At 44.4% G+C, this 27,516-nt stretch overlaps 1 protein-coding gene across 2 annotated transcripts; it reads left to right on the top strand.

Moving 5' to 3' along the window:
• Positions 1-63: 63 nt before the first annotated feature.
• Positions 64-27,337, top strand: LOC139533883 (AT-rich interactive domain-containing protein 2-like). 2 transcript variants are annotated; one of them, XM_071332347.1, is made up of 21 exons: positions 64-594; positions 707-800; positions 1,661-1,758; positions 9,428-9,561; positions 13,570-13,788; positions 14,240-14,307; positions 14,551-14,620; positions 14,857-15,113; positions 15,292-15,388; positions 15,589-15,798; positions 16,179-16,346; positions 16,892-16,967; positions 17,147-17,281; positions 17,559-17,749; positions 18,000-20,362; positions 24,502-24,647; positions 24,916-25,054; positions 25,132-25,223; positions 25,324-25,447; positions 25,658-25,749; positions 25,914-27,337. In XM_071332347.1, the coding sequence occupies exons 1-21, from the start codon at positions 503-505 to the stop codon at positions 26,023-26,025; spliced, it is 4,977 nt and encodes a 1,658-aa protein (XP_071188448.1). In that variant the 5' UTR covers positions 64-502; the 3' UTR covers positions 26,026-27,337. The 2 variants fall into 2 exon arrangements, with proteins under 2 accessions (XP_071188448.1, XP_071188446.1); XM_071332345.1 differs by having other exon boundaries at positions 16,889-16,967.
• Positions 27,338-27,516: the final 179 nt, after the last annotated feature.

Raw genomic sequence — 27,516 nt, 5'->3', positions numbered from 1 at the left:
CTAAAAAAGACAACACTGTCTATTGTTCCAATAAACCGCTTTGGACAGTGCAATACCGTTGTTTCTAGTAGAGGGCGCTGCGTGGCAGTACGAGCTCGAGGCCTCAGATCTTTTTGTCTGGAACTGGATCCCGCTGCCGCTCTACAGTGTGTGCGATTGCTTGGAGCCGCGTCCGTAACACACTGTCAAACCACTCCAAACGAACACATTTGATACCAAAACTTAATTTAGCATATTTTACAATGGCAGTTTTAGTTTGCCGTTGAAATCGGTCGTTATTCTGGCTAAGTGTTTATTACAACTTACTGAATCGGCTTGTTTTCTGTGTGTAGCTGTGCATCAGTCTTTATTAGCGAGCTGGCGCTCTTCTTGCTATTAGCTATTTCTTTAACTTTTTTAAACACTCAGCTTCGCGAATGACTGAGCGCCGGCGGAGTATGGGATCCTTGGTGTCTTAGGAAGCGAGTGAGTGGGGTTTGAACCGTTTTTACATGCAAAAACAATGGCAAATTCGACGGGGAAAAATTTACTAGATCAGCGAAGGAAAGGACTGGCTTTCCTGGACGAGCTGCGGCAATTTCACCGAAGCAGAGGGTGAGAATGGGGCGTTTAAATACACCTTTAAACATCATGTACATATGACTATGGATGATTACAAACTATTAGTAATACTATTCTCCATGTATTTAATGATTTTTTCCTTCAGATCGCCGTTCAAGAAGATTCCTGTCGTGGGTGGGAAAGAGCTGGATCTTAATGCTCTCTATATCAGAGTCATTTCGTTAGGTGGATTTGCTAAGGTGAGTGCAACTAAAAGTGCATTTTCGCACTCTCGGTTTTCAGTGAAGTCTTCAGTGAACCGCTAGAGAACTCTCTTTCGGCACCATGAAGCGCTATTTCATACTAAAACGGCTGTAGGAGAGAGAGGATTGCGGTCGGCCTTGTGCTAGTTTGCCATCTATGCAATGTGGTGGCTTGTGTTGTGTATGGTTTGAATTGAAAGTCCGTACGGTAGCTGCACTGCTCGGAGTCTGAGTGCAGTTAGAGCAACTCAAAATTAGCGGGCACGTTTAACATCGATTATCGGCACAGAGCACTGGCTAGGAAGAACTATTCGACGCGGGGGATAGGTAACATTTTGTGCAACTAGATTTTTTTTACGATAATTTGGGGGAAGCTAGTTATTCGCATTAGCCATCTTTGGCTCTATGGCTGAAGACAATGTAGGCCGCACACAGGCCTATTTATTGAAAACTGTAAACGTGAAAACAATTACTCAAATAAAGACTGCTCGCCATCATTCCATCGTTGTTACTAGCATTGTGCTGAAGCGGGTCATCATTGTCTCGGGCTTTGGTAGCTACCACATTTAGCCTGCACGCTTGGCTTGCCAGAAAAGTAATGTTAGCCAGATTGCTAACACTAGCTAGTAAGTAAGCCATCCAGTTCAAGCTGTAGCTAGCTGTGAGTTGTTGCTTGCGGTGATAACTAAATAGCTTGCAAACATGGAATTAAATACACAGTTCTAGCTAACAAAAGTAGCTAACATTAACATCTTATTAGATGCTAATCAGATTGTTTGACTGTCTTATTCATATTTTATGCATCCTGATATTGCTTAATTGAAAAATGTATAATAACATCCTCATTTACTTTACAGGTTTCTGACAAAAATCAGTGGTCTGAGCTGGGTGAAGATTTTAATTTCCCAAGGAGTTGTTCAAACGCAGCATTTGTTTTAAAACAGTACTACCTTCGGTAAGTGGCATGGTCTTGCATTAGCTACTACACTCAGACAGCATGTGGCAAATGTTTACAAATTGTGAGAGGCTGGAAGCAGGAAAGGACCATGCAACAATCCAGCATCGCTGACAGTTTTTAAAGATGTTGAACACAGAAAACAAAACACTATACTGGACCTTACACTGGCTGCAATGTTTATGCCTCATAACAGTATGTTTTGACGTAACATTTAGTACATTTTAGTGGGTTAATGCAGATCACTATTTTATATATATTTTTATATGCCATGTCTTACTACTGGGGATTCTGCCATACATCTTCTCTTTGTAGATTTAAGCTATTAGTAAGGGACATGAACTGGGAATGCTTTTTAAATGGTCCGTGATTGGTGTGTTACTGAATGCTGGCTGGTCATTTGTCATTGAATAGGCTAGCCGTTGCCATAACTATGCAATCAACAGCACGTTACCCTAAGCACCTTTTGCCCTCGGGGGAGATGTTTCACCAGCAGCAAGCCTGTGGACAGTGTGGAGCTGCTTCTCTACTCAAGTCTCCTTTTCCCTCCAAAATATTGCCATCATTGCCACGGCCAAGATCCTTTTAAGAGGAAGGATCACATTCACCAGTCTAACCTGGAGGCTGCTTATATAACCCTGCTTTGCCAGTTAGTTGAAGCAGCATATCTTTAATAATCTTGTTGAATTAATCACCTTCACAGTTTGGGAATGGTTGAAAGAGCAGTAGGTCAACATAGTATGCAAGTATCCAATCATGTAGGCATGTCAAATTCTAAACAAGGTTCACACAGACTCTACCTAAGTGTCATACCTGCCTACAGATATGGCTTATGAATTTGAACAACTCGGCATAGGCCTGAAGATGTTATTGCCTTCCTCTCTTAAGTCATCATTGGATTTTATATAGACCCTACATGCAGAGCCAATGATAGGCCAAGCATTGTAATGCATACCACCCTGCATACCACTGCTGGCTTGCTTCTGAAGCTAAGCAGGGTTGGTCCTGGTCAGTCCCTGGATGAGAGACCAGGTGCTGCTGGAAGTGGTGTTGGAGGGCCAGTAGGAGGCACTCTTTCCTCTGGTCTAAACAAAGATCCCAATGCCCCAGGGCAGTGATTGGGGACACTGCTCTGTGTAGGGTGCCGTCTTTCGGATGGGACGTTAAACGGGTGTCCTGACTCTCTGAGGTCATTAAAGATCCCATGGCACTTATCGTAAAAGTAGGGGTGTTAACCCCAGTGTCCTGGCTAAATTCCCAATCTGGCCCTCAACCATCACGGTCACCTAATAATCCCCAGTTTACAATTGGCTCATTCATCCCCCTCCTCTCCCCTGTAACTATTCCCCAGGTCGTTGCTGCAAATGAGAACGTGTTCTCAGTCAACTTACCTGGTAAAATAACGGTAAAAAAATAATAAAAAAAAATAAAAAAAATAATGAAGTGTTTCCAAATGGTGCTGGTTATTCCAGCATTTTTAGCAAAGGATTTCATTCTTGGCATCAGATGAACAATAGTAACACTTGATACCCTATACGAGTTTATTGAATTCAAGTATTTGAACATTAACTTCCTGATTTGATATTGGGCAGGCAATTTCACCCTGTGAAGTTGGGTGCAGGCTGTTCTAGCCCAGCTGCAACACCTGATTCTACCAATGAACAAGGCCTAAATGGTCTTCAACCAAGAAACAGGTGTGTTGCTGCTTGGCTGGGAACAAAAGCCTGCACCCAGTGAGACTTTTTTCCCCCCTTTCAAATTGTCATTTGAAGAGTCATAGGCTAACTTATGATATAGCCTAACGCAGGGCTCTACAATGTGACTATTTTACTCGCATATGTGTATCGTGACAGCAAATATGTTGTGGCGATACAAGTATTGTGATATTTTATTTAGGAGCACCAGTGTGCCGAGAAGAACGAAGGATTCTAGCATTATTTCTTCAAATATTTTTTGTTGCACTCCTAAATTTCTTTGTTTGCACCTGGCTACATTTTCCAACTTAGGTGCACATGTGCTCCTTGTAAATAATAAATAAAAAAATGTCAGAGTAGAGCCCTGTAAAACAATATTTGACTGAAACACAGAGCTGTAAATAGCCTAACTGACAGCAGGTTGGATGGAGCTGTTGGGAGCTGCCAATAAGCATTGCTTATTTTGCTTCATATATTCTAACCCATTTCAAGCCTGCATTTGACCTCACTCCCTTAAACTTCTCCTGTGTATTACACCATGACACACCCCACTGGGATCACATGGTAGTTGTAGACCAGAATGGTCAAACTTCTATTCCTTGGAAGGTTTTTTTCACAGCTTATATATATAGGTTTATTTTAACATACTCCTGTGTCTTTACCAAACAACATTTGAATTGGCCAGGTTAAGACCGCCTTCTACCGTCAACTCAAACTGGTTTAAGTGGGAGATGTAGCCCAATGCCAGGTCTCTCTTATAGGGCAAGCAAGCATGTAACGGTGAAACTTATTGGAACCAAAGAGCCCTTTGGTTTAGCTGGGAGGGGTATCTCAATAACAACGTGGTCTTAAGGGCAAACACTGAATAGTCAAAAATGTATTGGAAGTAGGGAGTCCTTTGTTTGCTTGTTGGTCTTCTTGTACCACTACTTAAATTGAACATTGCCAAGGGCAAGGCACTTATCATTGAAAATAGTAAGTAATCCTGCAACCTGGGAACCTGAGCAAAACCTTAGTTCAGGAGAGGATGTCTCTTAAGACTGAGATGCAGCTTGTGAATAGACTGTACCCAACGTGATGTTGTTAGCACTGTGATGCCCATGTCAAAATAAGAGCTGGATTAGAACTACCTTGCTGTTTTCTTGCAAAAGTGAAGTCGGAGACAATCAAGTTGTCTCATTCACACAGCGTTTGCTAGTGAGATTAGCCTTGGCACCTGAACAAAGGTGAAACGTGGCCACAGCGTTTATAGATCTGGTGTTACAGATATCAGGGGACAGCAGGGTATGTCTTTCTCTGATGCTAAATAGAGGGTGCTAAAATGATGTAGCAAAACTCATGTATCAGCGAGCTACAGAAAACGCATGTTATTTTTTGACAAGGTCAACAGTTTCCTGGTGTAACCCAAGCTGTTTATACCATGTTAATTTTTATGAAAAGTCAGTTTGATTTCTAAACCAGTGTCATAAATTAGGGTTGTGACGATACAACTATCGTGATATTTTTTGCATGGCAAAAATGGAAACACGAAGCAGACATCTCTTTGGTCCTTTAAAAAACTTGCTGTATGTGAATTTTATAGCTTGGAAAACACAGTGAACAAAAATAAACACAACATGTAAAGTGTTGGTCCCATGTTTCATGAGTTGAAATAAAAGATCCCAGAAATGTTCCGTAGGCACAAAAAGCGTCTCTCTCTCATTTTGTGCACAAATTTGGTTAAATCCCTGTTCGTGAGCATTTCTCCTTTGCCACGATAATCCATCCAGCTGATGGGTGTGGCATATTAAGAAGCTATTTAAACAGCATACTCATTACACAGGTGCACCTTGTGCTCGGGACAATAAAAGGCCACTCTAAAATGTGCCGTTTTGTCACACAACACAACACAGATGTCTCAAGTTATGAGGGAGTGTGCATTTGGCATGCTGACTGCAGGAATGTCCACCAGAGCTGTTGAAATTTCTCTACCATAAGCCGAGGCGGCTTATCTCTAAAGTCGTTTTAGAGATTTGGGCAGTGTCTCCAACTGGCCTCAGAATACGTGTATGGCATCGTAGGTGAGCGGTTTGCTGATGTCAACGTTGTGAACAGAGTACCTCATGGTGGGGTTATGGTACGGGCAGGCATAAGTTACGCACAATGAATGCAATTGCATTCTATCGATGAAAATTTGAATGCATAGAGAGATCATGACGAGATCCTGAGGCCCATTTGTCGTGACATTCATCCGCTTCCATCACCTCATGTTTTAGCATGATAATACACAGCCCCATGTTTCAAGAATCTGTACACAATTCCTGGAAGCTGAAAATGTTCCAGTTCTTCCATGGTCTGCATACTCACCAGACATGTCACCACCCTTTGAGCATGTTTGGGATGCTCTGGATCGACGTTTATGACAGCGTGTTTCAGTTCCCGCCAATATCCAGCAACTTCGCACAGCCATTGAAGAGGAGTGGGACAACATTCCACAGGCCACAATCAGCAGTCTGATCAACTCTATGCAAAGGGGATGTCACACTGCATGAGGCAAATGGTGGTCACACCAGGTACTGACTGGTTTTCCGACCTTCAATCCCTACTTTTTTAAAAAGGTATATGTGACGTACATCTGTATTCCCAGTCATGTGAAATTCATAGATTAGGGCCTAATGAATTTATTTCAATTGACTGATTTCCTCATATGAACTGTAACAGTGAAATTGTTGCATGTTGCGTTTTTATATTTGTTAAGTATAAATGAGAATCTGGATGACATAAGGGTGTTTGTTTCCAACTTTTGGGCTGTTTTCCTAAATAAGTTAAATCCTCTTCCTGTTCTGTTTCCTTGCCACAATACTGAGTATCGCGATGCTGGTATCGTACCGCCCCCTAATATAAATATCTGGAATAGGTGTTTTCTATCATCAGATGTAGGCCTAACAATAACAATCCACTAAAGTTGAATCACTCCATAGTTCCCCACTTAGGTCGATAGGACAAACTGCTGCGAATGATGGGCAGCAGAAGTTGTTCACTCTATAAAGAAGGTACACCCGGGAACCACTGTCTAAGAACAGCTGCTCTCCCTACTCCAAATCCTTTTTCTAATGCCTGGCATACATTACAAGACTTAACTGACAAGTAGGACCTAGTCTGCTTGTTTGCAATTTGATTACAGGTGAAGCGCCATTTGCTTGGGTTTTGTGCTGGTTTTCCGCCACTGCGTGAGGCCACAGCTTGCTCTCCCTCAGCATGCCCCCTTATTTTGTCAGTAGTTATCTGCTTGCCATGCCTTTCTCTTGACTTTTTTTGAAATTGTAAAACCTTGTCAGCAACAATAGCTTGGAGAGGTTTTGAATCACAGATAAAACAGTACATAGAGGTGGGGATTGGAGATGTTGGGACTAGCGAAAGCTAGCTGAGGTAGGCAACACTACTACTACTACTACTGGTCTAGGATTGGGCATGCAGTCACAATTTTCTTTGACTGTGGTAAGCTCTCTGCAGATCACACAAAGAAATGTTTGAAAGTGAGACAGACTATAACTTTGCATCAAGTAAACTACACCAGCGGAAAATGTATTTAGGGGGCTGACAAATTAAACTTACCCACCATTCTCGTTATGTTAAGCCTGGTCTTGAGCTCAATGTTTCCTTTTTTGTCTAATGGCATTATTTTACCTTTGTGATTCCCACCTTGATTGTAGTTGTTAGCTTTCTTCTCAGTGTAGTTTACCATGGTCTCCCCCAGTCTAGTTTCTTGTCCTCAACCGAGTACTTGGATTTCACCCACCCCCACTCTCAGTAGTAGTCTGTATATAGTGCTTCCATTTATTATTTTATCAGCAATAAAACCAGCCTATGGATTGATGTAGCTTTAGGCTATATAATCTGGATTTCTAGTGTTGCTCATTGGTCCCTGTTGTATGCCCCCATGTTTAAGAAGTTGTCTCTGTCTGCTCAAATGAATCTGCAAGCATTTGATTTTCAAGGTATAGTAATATATATTCACCTATTTATAGAACAGTAGTAATGCCAGTTTACTCAATGTGATTGTGTGCTTGTCCAACAGGGGGCACCCAATTTTCTCTCGCTCTCTCTCACACACACACACACACACACACACACACACTCACTGAGGCAGCCTTTATTGAGAGGGTTGCTCTTATGTCCTATCAGCTCTTGTATGATCCGGACGACCTTAAATTACATCAGTTTACAAACAGTCACCATTTGCAGTGGTAGATCTATGGCTTCAGTTGCCTACATTTTTGTGTGCCGTTCAGGTTAATTGAAAAAAGGTAATCTTGTTAAGATTTTCTTTTTCTGGGGACAAAAATGACAGGTAAGAGCCCTGTTCCACCTTAATTGCTTGTTCTTTAACTGCTGATGGTATGACACCTGCGATGACACGATTTTTATATGTAAACTTGATTAGACACTGATAAAATGAGAAGGCCTCTTAATTCTGTGATGCTTTTCTGTGGCACACTGGCAGTTGTCTTGTCAGAAGAATGGGAGCTTTTTGCCAGCCATGTATGAAAAGGGAAGTGCAGACATGAGCAGCTGCAACAGAACCCCCCACCATGCAGCCTCCCCTTCTGCCCGTGCCCAGACAAGCGTGTGATGATGCTGTGCAGAGCCGGGGCCCCTCTCCAAACGGAGAGTTGGTGTATTTATAGTCCAGTGTGTCACGCGCCGTGGACGGGGGATTACCTTGGTCGCTGCGAACCAGCAGCAGTACTGGGACTCCGTTCAGAATGGGGCTCTCACTCTGACTCATGGCAGCACACACACTCCGCGCTTAGCCAGGGCTTTCCACGCTACCACTGGTGAGGTATTTCCTGCTGCCACCACTGCAGCATGTGTCTGTGTAAACAAATATTCAATGTGTATATGTGTTGGTCCCACCCTACCTAAACATGTGAGAGACGGCTGCAACACTTGTTAGACATTAACTCAAGTAAGGCCTTGCAGGTTTTTTTGTAGACTTTTTTTTGGCTTTCGGCAGGAAGCTATCAGTCTTTTCGTTTCATTAAAACTCCCTCTACTTTTCTGCACCTCTCCCCACCTGAGCGGGTGGTCATTTGAATGAAGACATCACCCCAGTGTCTAGAATATTTTGTCTGTGCTGGTGGTAAGATATCATCCTCACCTGTGTCACATCCGAGCTGAATATTAACATATTAAGGAAGACTGGTATTGGTTGTAACTCTTGATAAACTAGTTTGCCCTAAGCAATAGGGCACAAAGGATTCATCACTTGTACTCTGCTTAAACACTTGCACTGTCATGCAGATGGTGTAACACATGTCTTTTGATTCTTGAGTCAGCTAGGCGTAAACATAATTATTTAATCATAACCGATGGTCTCTATGTCAAACTTGGATTGGATTGTATCCCCCTCTGGCAGTATTTTTCATTTCATGCTTTGTCGTGTAGTCTTTCATATTCACTCTGTCGATAGAAGTAGGCGAGAGACATTGGTTGTGTTGTGAGCCTCGTTTGTAGTTTGTTCCAGTCGGCAGCGACTGAGTAGTGGAATTGCTTTGTTGCTGGGGTTGAAATAGGATGTGGGCATAGATAGCCTGACAACATTAGTGTTGTCTGTAGGAGGACTTTGAAAATGGTAGGAGTTCACAGAAGTAGGCTTGTGAGTCTTTATATGCCAGAGTGTAGCCTACCAGTTTACTTGTGTGATTGCAAGCATTAACCAAATTCCTCAGAGTGGCTGTCATAAAGAACTCCATTGGCAAATTATATGGTGGGAATGTGCCAGGGTGTCCAGTTTTGTTATCGGGGATTTGGAGGCACAACAGTTGGTGGTTTAGCCACAGTCTAAGGATGCAGGACTTATCCTAGTTAGGCAGATTTGAGGATTGGGTGAAACAGGATTATTTGCTATAGAGGCCATTTTAGATTAGATTTTGGGAATAGGTGGGGTCTTGGATCAGTCACCCTTTGAGCGTTAAGTTCTCTTTTGTCTACAGATATTTAGAAAAGTATGAAAAAGTCCATCACTTCGGCGAGGATGATGACGAGGTGCAGCCTGGGAACCCGAAACCATCTCTTCCAATTGGTGCAATCCCCTGCTCCTACAACTACCAGCAACACACTGTATCAGGTAAAGCTTTCCCTCTTTTACAAAGTGTCTTCAAACAACCACAAAGCAATAATTACCTACATAAGTTCGGCCCAAATCTTCTTGGTTGGGCTACGACTTGAAATAGAATAAAGATTCTTGAAGGGATGGCCCCATATTCTGTATACATTCTGTATACCTCCGGCCCTTCTTTGGACATTGTGTTAACAAACCTCCAGACGAGCTTCAATGCCATACAACATTCCTTCCGTGGCCTCCAACTGCTCTTAAATGCAAGGAAAACTTAATGCATTCTCTTCAACCGATCGCTGCCCGCACCCGCCCGACTAGCATCACTACTCTGGACAGTTCTGACTTAGAATATGGACAACTACAAATACCTAGGTGTCTGGTTAGACTGTAAACTTTCCTTCCAGACTCACATTAAGCATCTCCAATCCAAAATTAAATCTAGAATCGTCTTCCTATTTCGCAACACAGCCTCCTTCACTTATGCTGCTAAACATACCCTCGTAAAACTGACTATCCTACCGATCCTTGACTTCGGCGATGTCATTTACAAAATAGCCCCCAACACTCTACTCAGACTTCATCCAGTTTGCTATCACAGTGCCATCCGTTTTGTCACCTAAGCCCCATATACTACCCACCACTGCGACTTGTATGCTCTCGTTGGCTGGCCCTCACTTCATATTCATCGCCAAACCCACTGACTCCAGGTCATCTATAAGTCTTTGCTTGGTAAAGTCACGCCGTATCTCAGCTCACTGGTCACCATAGCAACACCCAACGGTAGCACGCGCTCCAGCAGGTATATTTCACTGGTCATCCCCAAAGCCAACACTTACTTTGGCCGCCTTTCCTTCCAGTTCTCTGCTGCCAATGACTGGAACGAATTGCAAAAATCACTGAAGCTGGAGTCTTATATCTCCCTCTCTAACTTTAAACATCAGCTATCTGAGCAGCTTACTGATCATTGCAACTGTACACAGCCCATCTGTAAATAGCCCACCCAACTACCTCATCCCCATATTGTTATTTTTTTGCTCCTTTGCACACCAGTATCTCTACTTGCACATCATCTGCACATCTATCATTCCAGTGTTAATGCTAAATTATTTTGCCTCTATGGCCTATTTATTGCTTTACCTCTCTAATCTTACTACATTTGCACACGCTGTATATAGATTTTCTATTGTGTTATTGACTGTACGTTTGTTTATCCCATGTGTAACTCTTTGTTGTTTCTGTCGTACTGCTTTGCTTTATCTTGGCCAGGTCGCAGTTGTAAATGAGAACTTGTTCTCAACTAGCCTACCTGGTTAAATAAAGGGGAAATGTAAAAAAAAGACTTGCTTTCGAGCTAGTTCTTAAAAGGACAGTGGTATTTCAGAACAGTGACATTCCAGGAAACAAACAAATGCAAGTATGATTAAAAACAAAGTTTCTTATTTACACTTTGAGAAGAGTGATTTTATTGGACACATCTGTGAGGTAGGGCTGGGTAATTGCTAGTGATGGGGGGGAAAAATAGATAGTTAAATATTGGGATATTATTTTTGATTTATCGTTTTGAAAACATTGCCGTTTTAATTTTGCGGTAGTTGGCTGTACCTGCCCCAGAACTCCAGTATTTTTCCTTGATGGCTTGTTCTCATCTTCTTTTCAGCTATTTTATTTCCTTGACTGATCAAAACTAGTTTTCTCATGGCTCTCTGTTGTCCCTCTGCAGCAGACATAGGGTGAGCAATATATTTGGAACATCAAATCGCAGTATCTGATCGCAATACACATAGAATCATGAGAATCGCAATACATATCAAATCGGCACCTAAGTACTGTGATAATATCGTATTGGACCTCACGATACGATATCACAATCTTTATTTTTTTTACCTATTATTTAAGTCAGTTAAGAACAAATTCTTATTTACAATGACGGCCTAGGAACCGTGGGTTAACTACCTTGTTCAGGGGCAGAACGACAGATTTTTACCCTGTCAGCTCAGGGATTCGATCTAGCGACCTTTCGGTTACTTGCCCAACGCTCTAACCACTAGGCTACCTGCCGCCCCAATACTTAGGTGCCGATATGATATGTATTGCGATTGTTTATGTATCGCGATTCGATGTTCCAAACACATGCTCACTATACTGTATGTATGCTGCAGAGAGACAAGAGAAAGCCATGAGAAAATTAGTTGTGGAGGTTAAAGTGCTCATGTTGTTGGCTCAACTTTTTTGGGGGGGAAATAAGATGGAGAAAAAGCTGTAGGATGATAAATACCTGAGTTGTGGGGCAGGTACACCTGACTAGCGTTAGCTAACGTTAATAAACAAGGTTACCTTTAACAATTATAGTGACAGTAACAATGTAAAACGGCAAAAATGATATTGCGATACTCTACTGTATCCATACTGTGAGGTATCGCGACCACCCTTTGGTGGATTTTGGGATGCTGTGAAATAAATAAAAGTAGTCTTAGGTCAGAGGACAACCTTGGTGCAAGTTTATCAAGGTGGATATTTCTTCAAGTACATTTCTTCAAGTATCAAGTGATGGGGCTGTTGAAGAGCACTGCCAACTCTGAATTTGAGTCAACTTTACGACTCAAATGGAGTCAACATTATGGCTACCTTCAGCACTGAACTTCCTCTCAACTAAGTCTCTCTACTCACAGCACACATTTGTTAGTCATCTGAATGTGCATATACTGCAGGCTTGTTTTCTTGGTCCTTTCAGACAGTTTATTGCACCTCATAACATAATCATAGATTCATCAAGATAGAATTTGGAAGCTCTTCTCCAAATGTTGCAATTTAGTTAGTCATAATGGTGCTGCTAGCCTGCTCCTACGGTAAAGCCTGCTCCTACGGTAAAGCCTGCTCCTACGGTAAAGCCTGCTCCTACGGTAAAGCCTGCTCCTACGGTAAAGCCTGCTCCTACGGTAAAGCCTGCTCCTACGGTAAAGCCTGCTCCTACGGTAAAGCCTGCTCCTACGGTAAAGCCTGCTCCTTAAAGTGAGAGCTTATGGTAATACGGTTATACAGTTGCTTGAAATGGCCAAGTGGGTGCTGAGCATTCCTTGCTCCATTTTTTGGGGGGGTAAAGAAACCTCAACAGAGGAGGATGTTAGCAAGACAACAAGATCTTAAAATGTATGATGAAAGTAGCTAATATACCAAGACTGACGAGTTGTACTAGGATTTGTCTTTGAGCTGTTGAATGGTGTGTTTCAGAACTGAGATGCAATATACTTCCTTACTGTATTAGGTCTGCTACATTTATACTCCTTTTGTTTATGCACAAACATATGGGCCTTTAAACCATAGCCCTGCCACCAGAAGCTCATTTCCTCCCTCATATGGCTGTTGAGATAATTGTTTGAATAATCTTGACTTTGTATTATAATTTTTGTCCAATCTTGCCCAGGCCTGAGAGTCCCCCATCAGTAAAAGTGTATCTGAACTGAGGTTGTCATGTCCCCAGGCATGCAGGCAATTTGCAACAGTGTGTTACCATGGTGCTGTGTGATGGTGCATTACCACCATACCCGCTGTGTGTGAAGTAGCTCTAGTTCAGGAGTCCTGACAGCTACACACACACACACACACACACACACGTGTGAAACAGATGCAGAGCTGGCGGCTGTGAGGAGTTGGCTATTTATATCCCGTTGATTGCACTGTAATCAATTTCAAATAACTGAAATATGCCATACAATCATTGCCATCCCAGCAAAGTTATGCCAAGAGACTGAGGCTTCAGGAAGTTGCACTTGTTAACTCCACCCCTGCATGTGACTTAAATCACTGTTTCCTATTTTTGAATGCATATTCATTATCAGGCAGGTGTCCCAGTGCATGCAGTTGCAATCATTTTTCTGAACAGGCTAAATAAACTCATAAATCATCATTTCTTAAGGTCTTTATAGCACAACATTGTAATATTTTTGTATGTTTTCAGCAGGCTTTCTTTACATTCATTTTGAAATTACAACTGGATTTGTGGTTGTTTTTTGTCCCCAGACTATCTCCGCCAAAGCTATGGACTGTCCATGGAGTTCACGCCCCCATGCGACTATAACAAACTGGTGCTCTCTCTCCTGTCGGGCTTGCCCAATGAAGTGGACTTCGCAATCAATGTTTGCACTCTCCTCTCCAACGAGAGCAAGCATTCCATGCAGCTGGAGAAAGACCCCAAACTCATCACGCTGCTGCTGGCACATGCAGGCGTCTTCGATGACTGTACGTCTTCAGCACCTTTAAATATTCTTCATTAGTATCCCAAATTTTTTTTTTCAGGACAGTAATTAGAGATGTATGGATGTTTTTTGTAATCTTTGTTTACCGTGGGAACTTGGTGAGGGAACTGTTGAGACACTCGCACTACTGTGCTCAGTTTCCCTTTTTGGGCAAAGTGGAAATGGGGAGAAAGTTGTTTATTCCCTTTCATTTGCCTGTATGGACACTAGATGAGTTATTACCTCCTTGGTAAACTTGTTAATTTAGAGTTTGAAGCAAAATGCAAAAATCCAGGCTTGAGCACAACAAAATGTGAACACTGCATTCCTTTTCAAGGCACTGCCATGGCAGAACCTTTTTTTTTTTTTGTGATCCCTCAGGTGTGAAAGTACCTTCTGTCTCAGAATGTAAGGGTTGGAATGTTCTCTCTAACGGTACTCTTGTGAATTTGCAGCACTAGGCAGCTTCTCCTTTGTATTTGGGATGGACTGGAAGGAGCAAACCTCCCGGGACTTCATGAAGGTAGATTTGACTGAAAGACTCACTATATATGTATGCTATAGGTTTGTAATTTACAAGGCTTTTGGTCAGAGGGAGAAAAAAAATAGTTACCTCGCCTCCAGCCGTTCAGGGATCTTAGTGAAATACGGTGTGATGTCTGGCCTCGCGGGAGTACATCAGCCTTAACTGCTCTTGTTTTTTATAGCCTATGCATCTTTTCAGCAGTCAGTATTCCAACAATAATCTGTGAATATGATTCTACAGTTCTGGAAGGATGTGGTAGAGGATTCTGAAGTCAGGGACCTCATCTGGGACAAGACCAGCCTGACACAAGGTAAACAGTTTATGCTGACAGACCAAATTTTAAAGACCCATTGCACAATAAAATATTAATTTTACAACAATGGGAAAAATATTACGGCAAATAAATATTTCGACATTGTTTTGTGAACTTTTTGTGTAATAAAGTATTTGAAGATTTCTCTTACAAAAAATACTTATAAGGCCATTGCTCTGACATGATGTCCTTGGTGGATCAGACATTCACTATTCTCTCTGCTCTTCTTCCAGTGACAGACACTATGTCGGGGGACGAGCGCTGGGGCGCCCTCTTCCATCCTCCACGCAACCTAGGCATCGGCGACATCGAGGGTCAGCGGGTCCTGCAGGTGGGAGTCATCCTCCGCAACCTCTCCTTCGAGGAGGCCAACGTCAAACTGCTTGCTGCTAACCGCACCTGTCTGCGGTTCCTCTTACTGTGCGCCCACTGCCACTTCATCTCCCTACGGCAGCTGGGGTTGGATACACTCGGCAACGTGGCCGCAGAGGTGAGGTGTTTTTACTGCTATATTTATGTTCTGAAAGTTAATATTTTGTGCAGTATTGAGCTATTTCATTACATTAATTAGTACTATTCAGTATAATGTTAGACATGGCTGTAGCTGTTCCAGAGCATTTGTGTTATTGATGATTCTATGAGTTAATGTCTGTTTTCTCTCCCAATAGCTTCAGTTAGATCCTGTTGACTTTCGAACAACCCACCTAATGTTTCACACCATCACCAAATGCTTGATGTCAAGGGACAGGTTCCTGAAGATGAGGGGTGAGTGTCAGAGCCCGTACTTTATCTTTGTCAGTGTCTGGGTCTTTTTATTACAAATGTCAGATATATTTTTATATCATGGTCCTTTTTAATGTGAAAGCGACTTCATGTCTTTACGTAACAACAGTAAGCATGAATTGTGATAAAGGTCAAAGTGTAGATTTTCCCAGAGCCTGACCATTTGTTCCTCCTCCCCTCAGCCATGGAGATCCTGGGTAATCTGAGCAAGGCGGAGGACAACAGCGTGCTGATCTGTGAGTACGTGGACCAGGAGTCGTACCGGGAGGTGATCGGCCTGCTGTCGCTGCCTGACCTCATGCTCCTCATGTCCTCCCTGGAGGTCCTCTACCTGCTGGCCCAGCTGGGGGAGATCCCCTGCAGCAAGATCGCCTCTGTAGACAGGAGCATAGGTGAGATACCAACAACCTAGCCCTAACCAGGGTACCAGTAACCTAGACACTAGTCAGGATTGAGGATACATGTAGTAGTATAAACAACCAAGACAGAATGGAGGGGCTGGAGAACCATCTAACTGAGATAAAGTGTAAGTATAGCATTAACAACTTGGCTAATCGAGTGTTTGGGTATTGTTTGATTAAGTATAGTCTCTTAGCATGGCACAGCAACCAAGCTGCATTAATTGACAATCAAACTCGTTCCGCAGAAGATATTCGTCGTCTCTTGGAGGAATTGGAAATTCAATGATTTTCAGAATTGGGAAATCAAAAATAACTGTCATGCAACAATTTAGACATGTTATTAAACTGTATATTTCTGTCTCCCTGGGCAGATCTGCTGGTGCGGCTGGTGTCAGTGGACCTGCACACTTTTGGTCCGGATGCTCTGACGGCTGTGAGGCTGATGGAGCACCAGGCTGCTGGGCAGAGCCAGGTGGCCGAAGTGCGGCCGCAGCTTGTAGAACAGCTGCCCGCTCCGCTGCAGGGCGCACCCATCCCAGGTGAGCATCTTAACACTTAAACCCTGTCCCCTGATCTTCAGATGCACATTGGAATTAAACTAAGCCAGGTTATATTCATGTTGTACATAAAATAAGAATTCAGAAGAAGCCGTGTGAGGGCAATAATTAGGCATATGGTATAAAGGAACTGAGACAATGGCCTGCGATTATAGGCTCAGCTCTGTGTAGCCTTGCTTCTTGTCGTGTACGTTAGAGACGATGATCAGGCTAAATGGTGTAAACCCGTGTTGTATGCAATCAATCAGCTAAAGTTGACGTTGGCATGAGGTGCTAGGAATAATTCAAGCTAGGGTAAACACAGCAGTCTGCTTGTACAGTACTGTCGCTGCTCCCTAGTGGGCAAAATGAGGAACAGCACACTAAACACACCATGTACAACATCGCCCAACACTGTTCTGCAGATTTGACAGTTCAGTATCACATCAGAACAAAGGTGTTTTCAGCATAGAGAATAGGTTTATTCAAAAACTTTTGTAAGTTGATCAAATTAGACTCACTAATTATGTAATCTCTCACTTTAGCAGCAAGAGTCCCTGTCCAGTCCACTCCTCCCCCTCCTGGTATTGTTGAGCTAGATGGGGAGAAGTTTACAGTGCAGTGGTGAGTCCCTCTCTCACACACACACCCTCTCATAGTCATGCTCTCTACCTGACACCTCTTAGCTCCTCAGTTTCTCTGTAAGTTGAACAGTGGTTCTCAGGTCAAGCAGTCAGCTTGCTGGTCAAAATTGACCCCTGAGTAGCTTATAGATACATTCTGAGTCCCTTTGTCTCCACCAGGCTGAACGCCCACTTCGAGGTGAGCGGCGAGAGCTCCGTGTTGCGCTCAGAGATGTACTCGGAGTACCTCACCACCTGCAGCAAGATGGGACGCGCTGGCATCCTGGCCTCCCAAGGCTTCCTCAAATGTCTACGGTTGGTTGGCATAATCCAATATTAAATCAATCGATTTCATTGAAAACTGTCATCATTTAGAGAACACACAACTAGAAGTTTTTACAGCTTTTCCCCCTTTTTTTTCTCTCCCAATTGTGGTGCTGGAAGCCATGTATTCATGTTATGTTTTCAACCAAGAAATCACCCTATGGACAAGTTACAATACAGTGGTCCAAATTCAATGACTTTGAGAAACATGATTGACAAGGTTTTAGTGTCGACTACACTCACGCCGTGTCTCTCTCTCATTTTGTAGGACCATCTTCCCAAACCACACAGTGAAGCGGCTGGAGGACACCAAGCCCAATGCGCAGGCACACATACATGTGGTGGGGGTCAAACGGAGGGCCATCCCACTGCCCATCCAGCTGTACTACCAGCAGCAGGCTAGCCCCACACCAGGGCCCAAACACGACGTCCCTGTCGACCCACAGGCATCCCCGTCAGGTAAACTCACTGTACAACTTACTACATTTTTGTAGTTAGTGGCATTAAAATTCAAGTTTCCACCTACCTTGATTGTTATCACAACAAACGTCAGACATAGTTGCTATACATGTTGTCTTGGAGTATGGTGAGACATACTTTGCAGTTGTGCGAAGTGGACCTCAGTCAATGATTCTAATGTGTTCTTTGTTGTATCTCTCTCTGTGTTTACACTTTGTCTCTGGGCATCCTGGGTTTGCCCGGCATCCAGTCCCCAGCCTTACTGCTAACCCGGCAGCGCCACAGGTGGCCTCCACCATGCAGGATGGTGTACCTCACCCCCAAGTGGCTCAGACTGTTCCTCGGCTCCCCCTTCACCCCCAGGCCTCACCACATCAGCACCCCCACTCAGCTCAGCAGGCCAAGTCAGGGGATATCCTCAAGACGGCCATGGTCCAGAGCTCCATCCCCACCTCTGGCCAGGTGGTCCAGAACCACAGCCCCAACATGGCCCAACAGCTCCACCATCAACAGGTCATGGCGCCTACTGGGACCCCCGTCACACTGTTCCAACAGGTACAGCAGGGCCACATCTTCACGGCGCGGGTTCAGGGGGTGCCCATCGCCCAGCGGCCGCCCCTGCCGCACACTCCCTCCTCCTCAGTACCCCAGGCCCTCTCCCAGGGCCCCCAGCAGGAGACGGCTGTGTTCTCTGCCCCCCCGCACTACGCCGCCGTGTCTGCCCCCTGCTCCTCGCTGCAAAACTTCCAGGTGGGCGGGGGCCAGGTGTTCACCATCGCCGGCGTGTCCAACGCCCAGGGTTCCCGCGTCACTTTCCAGAACATCGCCCCCAAGCCTGCACCCTCGCAGGCCAGCGGACCGCCCACATCCACTCATAACCAGCAGCAGCAGTCCAGCGTGGTCATTGTCAGCCCCAACCCCCAGCAGAACCAGGCCTATGCCCCGGCTATCCATCAGATCGTTCTGGCCAACCCCTCCACCATGTCTGGTGGCCAGGCCATCCAACTGGCAGGACAGCCTCCCACTCCTTCCAACCCCCCACCCTGCCCTCCAATTATCGCTCCTCTGCCCCAGGGCCTGCCCTCTCCTTCCAACACCCAGATCCCAATGCAGGGCTCTGCTTCTGTCAGTCAGATGCTGTCGGTCAAACGGCAACCACAGCAATTGAACCCCCAGCAGCAGTTTCACCCCCAGCAGCAGTTTCAGATTCAGTCCCAACCCCTGCCTCAGCAGCAGCCGCCCCCCCAGCCTACCTCCACAGAGTCCAGCCTGATCAAACAGTTACTGCTTCCAAAGCGGCCCTCCACGCCGGGCGGCAAACTCATCCTGCCCGCGCCCCAGGTGCCTCCCCCTAGTAGCACGCAGCGTTCCCCCAGCCCACAGGTGCTCTACCAGGTGGCCTCACAGGGCCAGCCTCAGCCCCAGCAGCTCAATGTACAGCTGGTCCCCAGCCAGCTTCAGTCCCCAGGGGGCCCTCTCCAGACGGTGCAGCTCATCTCCACCAGCAGCCCCGCCACCATCATCCAGGGTCAGGCTCCTGGTGGCCAGGTCACCTTCACTGTGGTGCCCAATACAGGCTTCACCACTTCAGCCTCTGCAGCCGCCGCCCAGATCAGCCAAGGAGCCGCTGCACCAGGCCTGCCAGCGGTCCAGACAGGCAACACCCTCCACGGGCCACCACCGCCCTTCAGGGGGGACAAGATAATCTGCCAGAAGGAGGAGGAGGCCAAGGATGCCACGGGTCTGCACATCCACGAACGCAAGATCGAGGTGATGGAGAACTCCTCTCTAGCCGATGGGGCTGGCACCAAAACCAGCAACGGAGACCTGGCAGGGGCTGATGCTCCAGGGGCCAAGCTGCTTAATGGGAGGAAGTGCATGGACTCCAGTCTACCTCCATACCACTCAGGGAACAGCCAGGGGGCCTGCGTCAATGGACCGGCCAGCGAGAGCTGCCCCACCAACGGGAAGCAGCCCTCTGGCCCGGCTAACCCACAGGAGGGACACCTCGACCCCAAAAAGGCTCTTGTCAATGGGGTCTGTGACTTTGAGAGAGGGGACGCCTCCACCGGTGCCCACTTAAGCAAAAACATTCCAAATCACATCGCTTCCAAACACTTGGGGAACGGGGAGGTGGGTCCTCCTCAGAAACTGCATGGGGCTCCCCAGGAGCCCTCTGTCCCCCAGCAGGATACTGCCAAAGCTGAGCAGGCAGAGCGCCTTGCCAATGGGCCTCAGGCAACAGGCCCCTTCCCTAACGGACCTATGGGGACGGGGCCTAACTACACTTTTCCTGCTTTCAGGCAGCAGCTGTTTCCCACTGTCACTGTAAACTCCCAGGGCTCCACGGGGCCAGGGACCCTGCCGGCCAATGGTTTGAGTGGCGAGAGCCGTGCACTCAAGAGGCCGGCAGAGGAGGACAAGGGGGTGTCTGGGATTCCCTGTAAGGTGGGAGTGAGGATCATCACCATCAGCGACCCCAACAAGGCGGGCTGCAGTGCCACCATGGTGGCCGTTCCTGCTGGAGCCGACCCAAGCACAGTAGCCAAAGTAGCAATGGGGAATGCCACGCAGCAGAGGAACTGCTCGACCATACAGGCAACCAGCTCTACGGTGAGTTTCACATAGCTCAACAATTTGTTTCTTGTCCCAGTTTTGCAAGCCGTGTCAACTAGTTGGCTAGCAAGCTCATTAGATTGCTGACTTATCTTGAATACTTCATTGGATCATTGGCATTCTTGCCCTGCTGGTAAAACATGTGACTCAGTTTTTCTTCACAAACATAAAATGCAGGGCTCGACATTAACGCTTGTTCTCTTGTCTGGGACAAATAAAAACAATGCTTGGACAAGAAGAATGTAGATTGAAGTTCAGACGAGTAATAAAACACTTTTTTTCACATCAAACAATTACTCAGATCAGAATTGGATCAGAGGTCAACATTGGAATAATATTCAAATCTATTTTTTATGTACATTAATAAAAAAGCCTACATGTCAAAGTATAGATGATATGCATGTTGGCTACAGCCTCACGTCCAAACCGATGCTGACATGAGGGAGGCATTAGAAAATGTAGCCAAACTTGAATGAGACTTTAAATTACATAAATACAGGCTGAACACCAGTCATGTTTGACAAATATAATGAAGGATCATTAACGTCTAAAGGCTTGATTCGACATACTCAAGGCACGGTTCGTTCAGATCAAATGGTCACAAGACCGGTCTGCTGCGCACCGCACATCACCCACCTTGAATCTGAGTGGAGGCGTCTGCATTTTGAAGCTATTTTAAGGGCAATTCCACCACTTTTTGACCTCATTCATAATTTCCAGTGTATACATGTGTGAAAACAACACGTTTCTACAATCTGTGGTTACAAAGATGAGAAGAAAAGTCCTAAATAAATGCTTCTCTGTGACATCACAGGGTAAGATTAAAAGTTTTAAAAAATGTATGTCAACCTGCAATGCGTTTTTAGCCAAAGGGAGGTGTTTTCTTGCTCCCCACATCACTGTGAATCTGTGTTTGAAAATCACTGTTAATGTAATCTAGTAGAACTTTTTTACTTTAGTTTTTTTTCCCTACAAACGTATAAATGCAGTGTTTTCACATATGTTGACACTGGTTTTGTGCTGGAGATAATGAACATGAGGTTCATTATCTTGATCCATAAACGTAATTGTTTGAAACCTGGGTGTTTTGTCATTTTATGATGCATTTCTTACCTTGTTTCACAGTATCCAAGCATAATCCTAGTCATATTAGTAACCCATGCTAGTTGATCAAATCAAAATTATTTATAAAGCTCTTCTTACATCAGCTGATGTCACAAAGTGCTGTACAGAACCCCAGCCTAAACCCCAAATGGCAAGCAATGCAGGTGTAGAAGCACGGTGGCTAGGAAAAACTCCCTGGAAGGGCCAGAACCTAGAGAGGAACCATGCTATGAGGGGTGGCCAGTCCTCTTCTGGCTGGAGATCATAACAGAACATGGCCAAGATGTTCAAATGTTCATAGATGACCAGCAGGGTCAAATAATAATCAGTGGTTGTAGAGGGTGCAACAGGTCAACACCTCAGGAGTAAATGTCAGTTGGCTTTTCATAGCCGATCATTGAGTATCTCTACCGCTCCTGCTGTCTCTAGAGAGTTGAAAACAGCAGGTCTGGGACAGGTAACACGTCCAGTGAACAGGTCAGGGTTCCATAGACGCAGGCAGAACAGTTGAAACTGGAGCAGCAGCACGGCCAGGTGGACTGGGGACAGCAAGGAGTCATCAGGCCAGGTAGTCCTGAGGCATGGTCCTAGGGCTCAGGTGGAGAGGTAGATAGAAAGAGAAAATATGCACTTAAATTCACACAGAAGAAATACTCCAGATATAACAGACTGATCCTAGCCCCCCGACACACAGCCTCCAGTATTTATGCTGCAATAGTTTGAGACAGGAGGGGTCGGGAGACACTGTGGCCCATCCGACGATACCCCCGGACAGGGCCAAACAGGATGGATATAACCCCACCCACTTTGCCAAAGCACAGCCCCCACACCACTAGAGGGATATCTTCATCCACCAACTTACCATCCTGAGACAAGACTGAGTATGGCCCACAAAGATCTCCGCCACGGCACAACCTAAGGGGGGCGCCAACCCAGACAGGAAGATCACGTCATTGACTCAACCCACTCAAGTGACGCACCCTTCCTAGGGACGGCATGGAAGAGCACCAGTAAGCCAGTGACTCAGCCCCTGTAATAGGGTTAGAGGCAGAGAATCCCAGTGGAGAGAGGGGAACCGGCCAGGCAGCGACAGCAAGGGTGGTTCGTTGCTCCAGTGCCTTTCCGGTTACCTTCACACGCAATCATAGGACCTACTAATGAGATGAGTCTTCAATAAAGACTTAAAGGTTGAGACCGAGTCTGTCTGTCTCTCTCACATGGGTAGGCAGGCCATTCCATAAAAATTGAGCTCTATAGGAGAAAGCCCTGCCTCCAGCTGTTTGCTTAGAAATTCTAGGGACAGTAAGGAGGCCTGCGTCTTGTGACCGTAGTGTAGGTATGTACGGCAGGACCAAATCGGAAAGATGGGTAGGAGCAAGCCCATGTAATGCTTTGTAGGTTAGCAGTAAAACCTTTAAATCAGCCCTTGCCTTAACAGGAAGCCAGTGTAGAGAGGCTAGCATTGGAGTAATATGATCAAATGTTTTGGTTCTAGTCAAGATTCTAGCAGCTGTGTTTAGTTTTAACTGAAGTTTTCTTTAGTGCTTTATCCGGGTAGCCGGAAAGTAGAGCATTGCAGTAGTCTAACCTAGAAGTGACAAAAGCATGGATTAATTTCTGCATCATTTTTGGACAGAAAGTTTTGGATTTTTGCAATGTTACGTAGATGGAAAAGAGCTGTCCTTGAAACGGTCTTGATATGTTCGTCAAAAGAGATCAGGGTCCAGAGTAACGCCGAGGTCCTTCAGTTTTATTTGAGACGACTGTACAACCATCAAGATTAAAGTTGATGTATCTTTAGATCTCCCCTGTATTTCTAACATATTTTCATCTCTGTCACATGAAACTGCTCGCGCATGCGGCGTGCTTTGGAGAACAATGTTTTCCTGCTAATTGTATTTTGGAACATTTGTGCATAGCCTACAGCCATGTGCGCATTGAGTTTATAGCATGAAGAAATAAAACGTTATCAAAATTTTATGCTAAATAGTTTGATCTGACGCATCAGCCTCATTGCTTTTTAAAGAGTTCATGTGCGGTGGTTGTATGAATTCGGGATCTGTCGTCCCCAAGTCTGTTATGAACCGTAGACATATTTTTTGTCGTTCCAGGGATGACGGGAAGTCCTTAATTTCAAGCCCTGGGGGGAATTATTTTATAAAGGAGAAGTGTTTGGTTGTAATTGTAATGTTGCCATATTTTATAGGCTACCAAGGGTGGCCAACCAATCTCCAGGAGAGCCTTAAAGGGGCAGTGTTGTAATTTGAGACCGGCTTGAATATGCAAAGAAGCCTATTGGCAGAGTGTAGCCTACATTTGTCTGATTCTCTATGGTAAAAAAGGTAGTCATGCATTTTATTTTGGAAAGTGGATCTGGGGGGGCTTGAGCTTTTGGACAAAAAATCTGACCTACTTATCCAAAGGACAATCGGTCAAGTCCTTAAATGTGTAGTTGTAGGTGGGAGAGTGCTATCCATCACATGCAACTACAAGGCTTTTCTGTTGCTGTTATTTGGGAAAATCAACTGCATTGTGATGAGTAGGGTTAGAGGCCATTTAATGATTTATACAGACTGACTTGTTTTATATTGCACTTATTGGATTGGCAGGTGTGTGTGATCTTTCATGTCATCGTATAGCAATTCAAGGCTTAGTTGTTCATTTTACAAGCAAATTACTTGCATGAAACAAAATTAATGATGAAAGTCTTCAGGTTCTAGGACCTTGAATAATTTATTCAAACTCTTTGTTCATATTTTTGTTTAATTCATTTCTGAATAACTAATAAGCAAATTGTAGGTTATTCATATTTATTGTATCATATTTATTGTAAGCAGAGGGTAGCTAGGCTAAAATCTAAATGTAATTCTTCAAAATTAGCTTAATTTATCTTGTCAAATATTTTAAAAAGGTAAAAGAAATACAAAAAAATGTTTTGGACTTGTTTTATTTGGGAAATAGTAAAACAATCATACAACACAAAATATCACTTGTTTATTTGGTCTGATAAAGCTTTGCCTGGTTTTATGCAGCTTCCGCCAACAGTGGCTCAGCCTGTGCAGGCTGGCAGCTCCAGCCCCAACACCCCCCTTTCTGGGCCACAAGCCATGGTGGCACCCCCAGAACAGACCAGGAAAGCGGGACAGAACTTCAAGTGTCTGTGGCAGTCCTGTAAACGGTGAGTCAATCTCTGTCCATATTGACTTGACCTACTTAAAGAAGTCCTGTGTTGGGAAAGGTGTGTTTATATCATGGCTAACTAAAACTGCGTTTAGACAGGCAGCTCAATTCTGGTATTTTTTCCACTAAATGGTCTTTTGATCAATCACATCAGATCTTTTTCAGAGCTGTTTGATCAAAAGACCAATTAGTGGAAAAAATATCAGAATTGAGTCTAAGTGGTCTGTTCATTGACTGTCCCATTGTTATCCGTGTTGTTCTTCCAGGTGGTTTGAGACGCCGTCTAGGGTGTTCTACCATGCAGCCACGCAGCATGGTGGCAAGGAGCTGTACCCAGGCCAGTGCCTCTGGGAGGGATGTGAACCTTTCCCCCGACAGAGACTGTCCTTCATAACCCATTTACAGGTAAGACTACACCTTCTCAATCTATCAGTCCATGTTTGTGGCTTTTTACTGACAATTATCCTATTTTCTTCCTGTAGGATAAGCATTGTTCTCGGGATGCCCTATTGGCCGCACTAAAACTGGAGCAGGAACCGACACAGACGCAGGACTCCAATCAGAAAACTTCCAAGTATGTACCCTCTGGTTAGCTTAGCATGCTAGTGCTAATGTCCATTCTGGTGATGCTAGAATGCGCTATGTGTGGCAGACTCTTTTGCATTGTTCCACAGGCCTCAGGCAGTGGCAAGCAGCACTCCAGCACCGCGAGCACAGAAAGCTATTGTCAATCATCCGAGCGCAGCCCTTATGGCACTACGCAGAGGCTCTCGGAACCTGGTGTTCAGGGACTTCACTGTGAGTATGGTTGAGCTTAGCTGTTTGTTTACAATGAAGGTGTCTGGCTGACATTTGACAGAATTGTATGATTGTATACGTGGAAATAAGTTTTAAGATGTTAATCATTGCAGTCCTTGACTACTCCATATTTATCATATATTCCCACTTGGAAATCTTTTGTTGTCAATGTATCTTGTAACTGATGAATTTCACAATCCTTTTCCTTAGGATGAAAAAGAGGGACCAATGACCAAACACATACGACTAACTGCTGCCTTAACGCTAAAGAACATCGCCAAGTATTCAGACTGCGGTCGAAAGTAAGAACTTTTTTTTTTGTATACATTCACAACTACAGAAGGGTCTTCTGAGGAATCCTCGTGCTGTGTTTGATCGGCGTGATGAATCATAATCAATTAAACCTATGTTTATTTACTGTTTGATGGAGAGTATGTAATGACAGCTTCCTGTCTTGTCTTCTCAGGTTGGTGAAGAGGCATGAGAGTCACCTCTCTGTGCTGGCACTCAGTAACATGGAGGTCTCCACAACGCTCGCCAAATGCCTTTATGAACTGACTCGCTCTCTCCAAGCTTGAGTTCACAAGGGCAACCCCACCCCCAAAAATAGGAGAACCATCCTTCAGGGGTGTCATGACAATGGGGCACACAGGTGGGCAACACCAGACCATGCCCTTCGGACTCCCCTCCCTCACCCCACTGTGCTCAAATCCCCCCCATCTCCTTCACAAAACAAACTGCCACAGGGTCTTCCACCAGCCGCCCAAGAGGGGGAGCTCTAGACTGCTGCCCTGAGGGACTCCACTAATGAAACCCTAAATACGAGCACATTTTTGTAATCCTGGGACTGTTTGCAGAGAACTTATTTGAATAGGAGCGGCAGTACGTTGAGGAGTTTTGCTTTGCGGAGGGAGGAGAGTGGCTAGAGATGGGGGAGGGAGACACAGCTGCAGGAGACTGGCTCGATTGTTTTTCTTTACAACTTGGTAGCGTGGTTTTCTTACTTGAGTCAATATATTTTCACTTATTTATTATTGAAATGAATACCATTACAATTAATGAAAAGAATCTTGTAAATATTTGTGAATATATATATATAAAGAAAATCCTCTCATGCCGATACAGCCACTGGGGAACTTGCTCTGTGGAGTAATAGAAGCATTACTTTGGTAGAATCTAAGTTTCTTTTTTTTTAATGATCCCTGGTTACTTGTATCTAATGTGATTCTATACTCAGCAGTGGATGAATGTACTTAAAACCTGTAAATACTTCTGCAAAGGTACTGATGCTGTAAAGTTAAGGGGGAAAAACAGTTTTTTTTTGTGGAACTGACTTTTTTTGTATTATAATACCTTGTAGAACTCATTTTGCTGGCTGAAAGAGTATGGAATAATATATCTCATGTCATTTTGTAGAAGAAAATAATATTGAAGGTATTCTCTCACCCCTCACCCCCAACATGTATCCACTGTAAACGTTTGTCAGTGTACGAGCACAGTGCGCGTACATTTTTTTTTTTTTTGTATTTGTAAATTGGTTTAAATACATGGAGTTTTATACAGGTTTTCTCCTGTGTTCTTTGCTTTATGTGCAGGTATATTTTCTTCACTACTTTTTTTCTATGTTAATATAGTGTGGCGTTTTATTGTACTATTTTTTCATTCTTAATACCATGCCACATTCCGGCTCACGTCCTCAGACTATCCTCTCTATGGTGTGTTGTGTAACATTAATGACTGCCTGTTAGCGTCCGAGCGGGGCAGCCCACCCATCCTCATTTCTGCAGTGTCAGTAGGATGTGCTATTATACATAGACATAACAGTCTGTTAGATTGGCTTTATTTACTTTGGTGACTGTTTATAGTTTTTAAATAAAAGACTGAACAATTTGTCTTTTTGGGGCTCTTGTTTTGTGGTGTGAGGAGGCAATGGGTGCCTCTGTTCCACAATGTTACATGGCTGTGATCATCCACTTTTGAAATACACACATTTTAATGAAAAATATTTTTCCCTAAATGTGTATATTCTATTGCTCAAATTACAACAGAAAGTTGAGCTGTTTTAGAAA

Source organism: Salvelinus alpinus, chromosome 11 (assembly GCF_045679555.1).
Source record: "Salvelinus alpinus chromosome 11, SLU_Salpinus.1, whole genome shotgun sequence".
Classification (NCBI taxonomy): Eukaryota; Metazoa; Chordata; class Actinopteri; order Salmoniformes; family Salmonidae; genus Salvelinus; species Salvelinus alpinus.
The sequence above is the reverse complement of the archived record's forward strand: the minus strand, read 5'-3'. Positions and strand labels throughout refer to the sequence as shown.

Coding starts and splice junctions, on each gene's coding strand:
- LOC139533883 (XM_071332345.1), top strand. CDS start 503: ATGGCAAATTCGACGGGGAAAAATTTACTAGATCAGCGAAGGAAAGGA. Junction 15,799..16,178: donor CTCTGTAGACAGGAGCATAG/GTGAGATACCAA, acceptor CTCCCTGGGCAG/ATCTGCTGGTGCGGCTGGTG. Junction 20,363..24,501: donor TACAGGCAACCAGCTCTACG/GTGAGTTTCACA, acceptor GGTTTTATGCAG/CTTCCGCCAACAGTGGCTCA.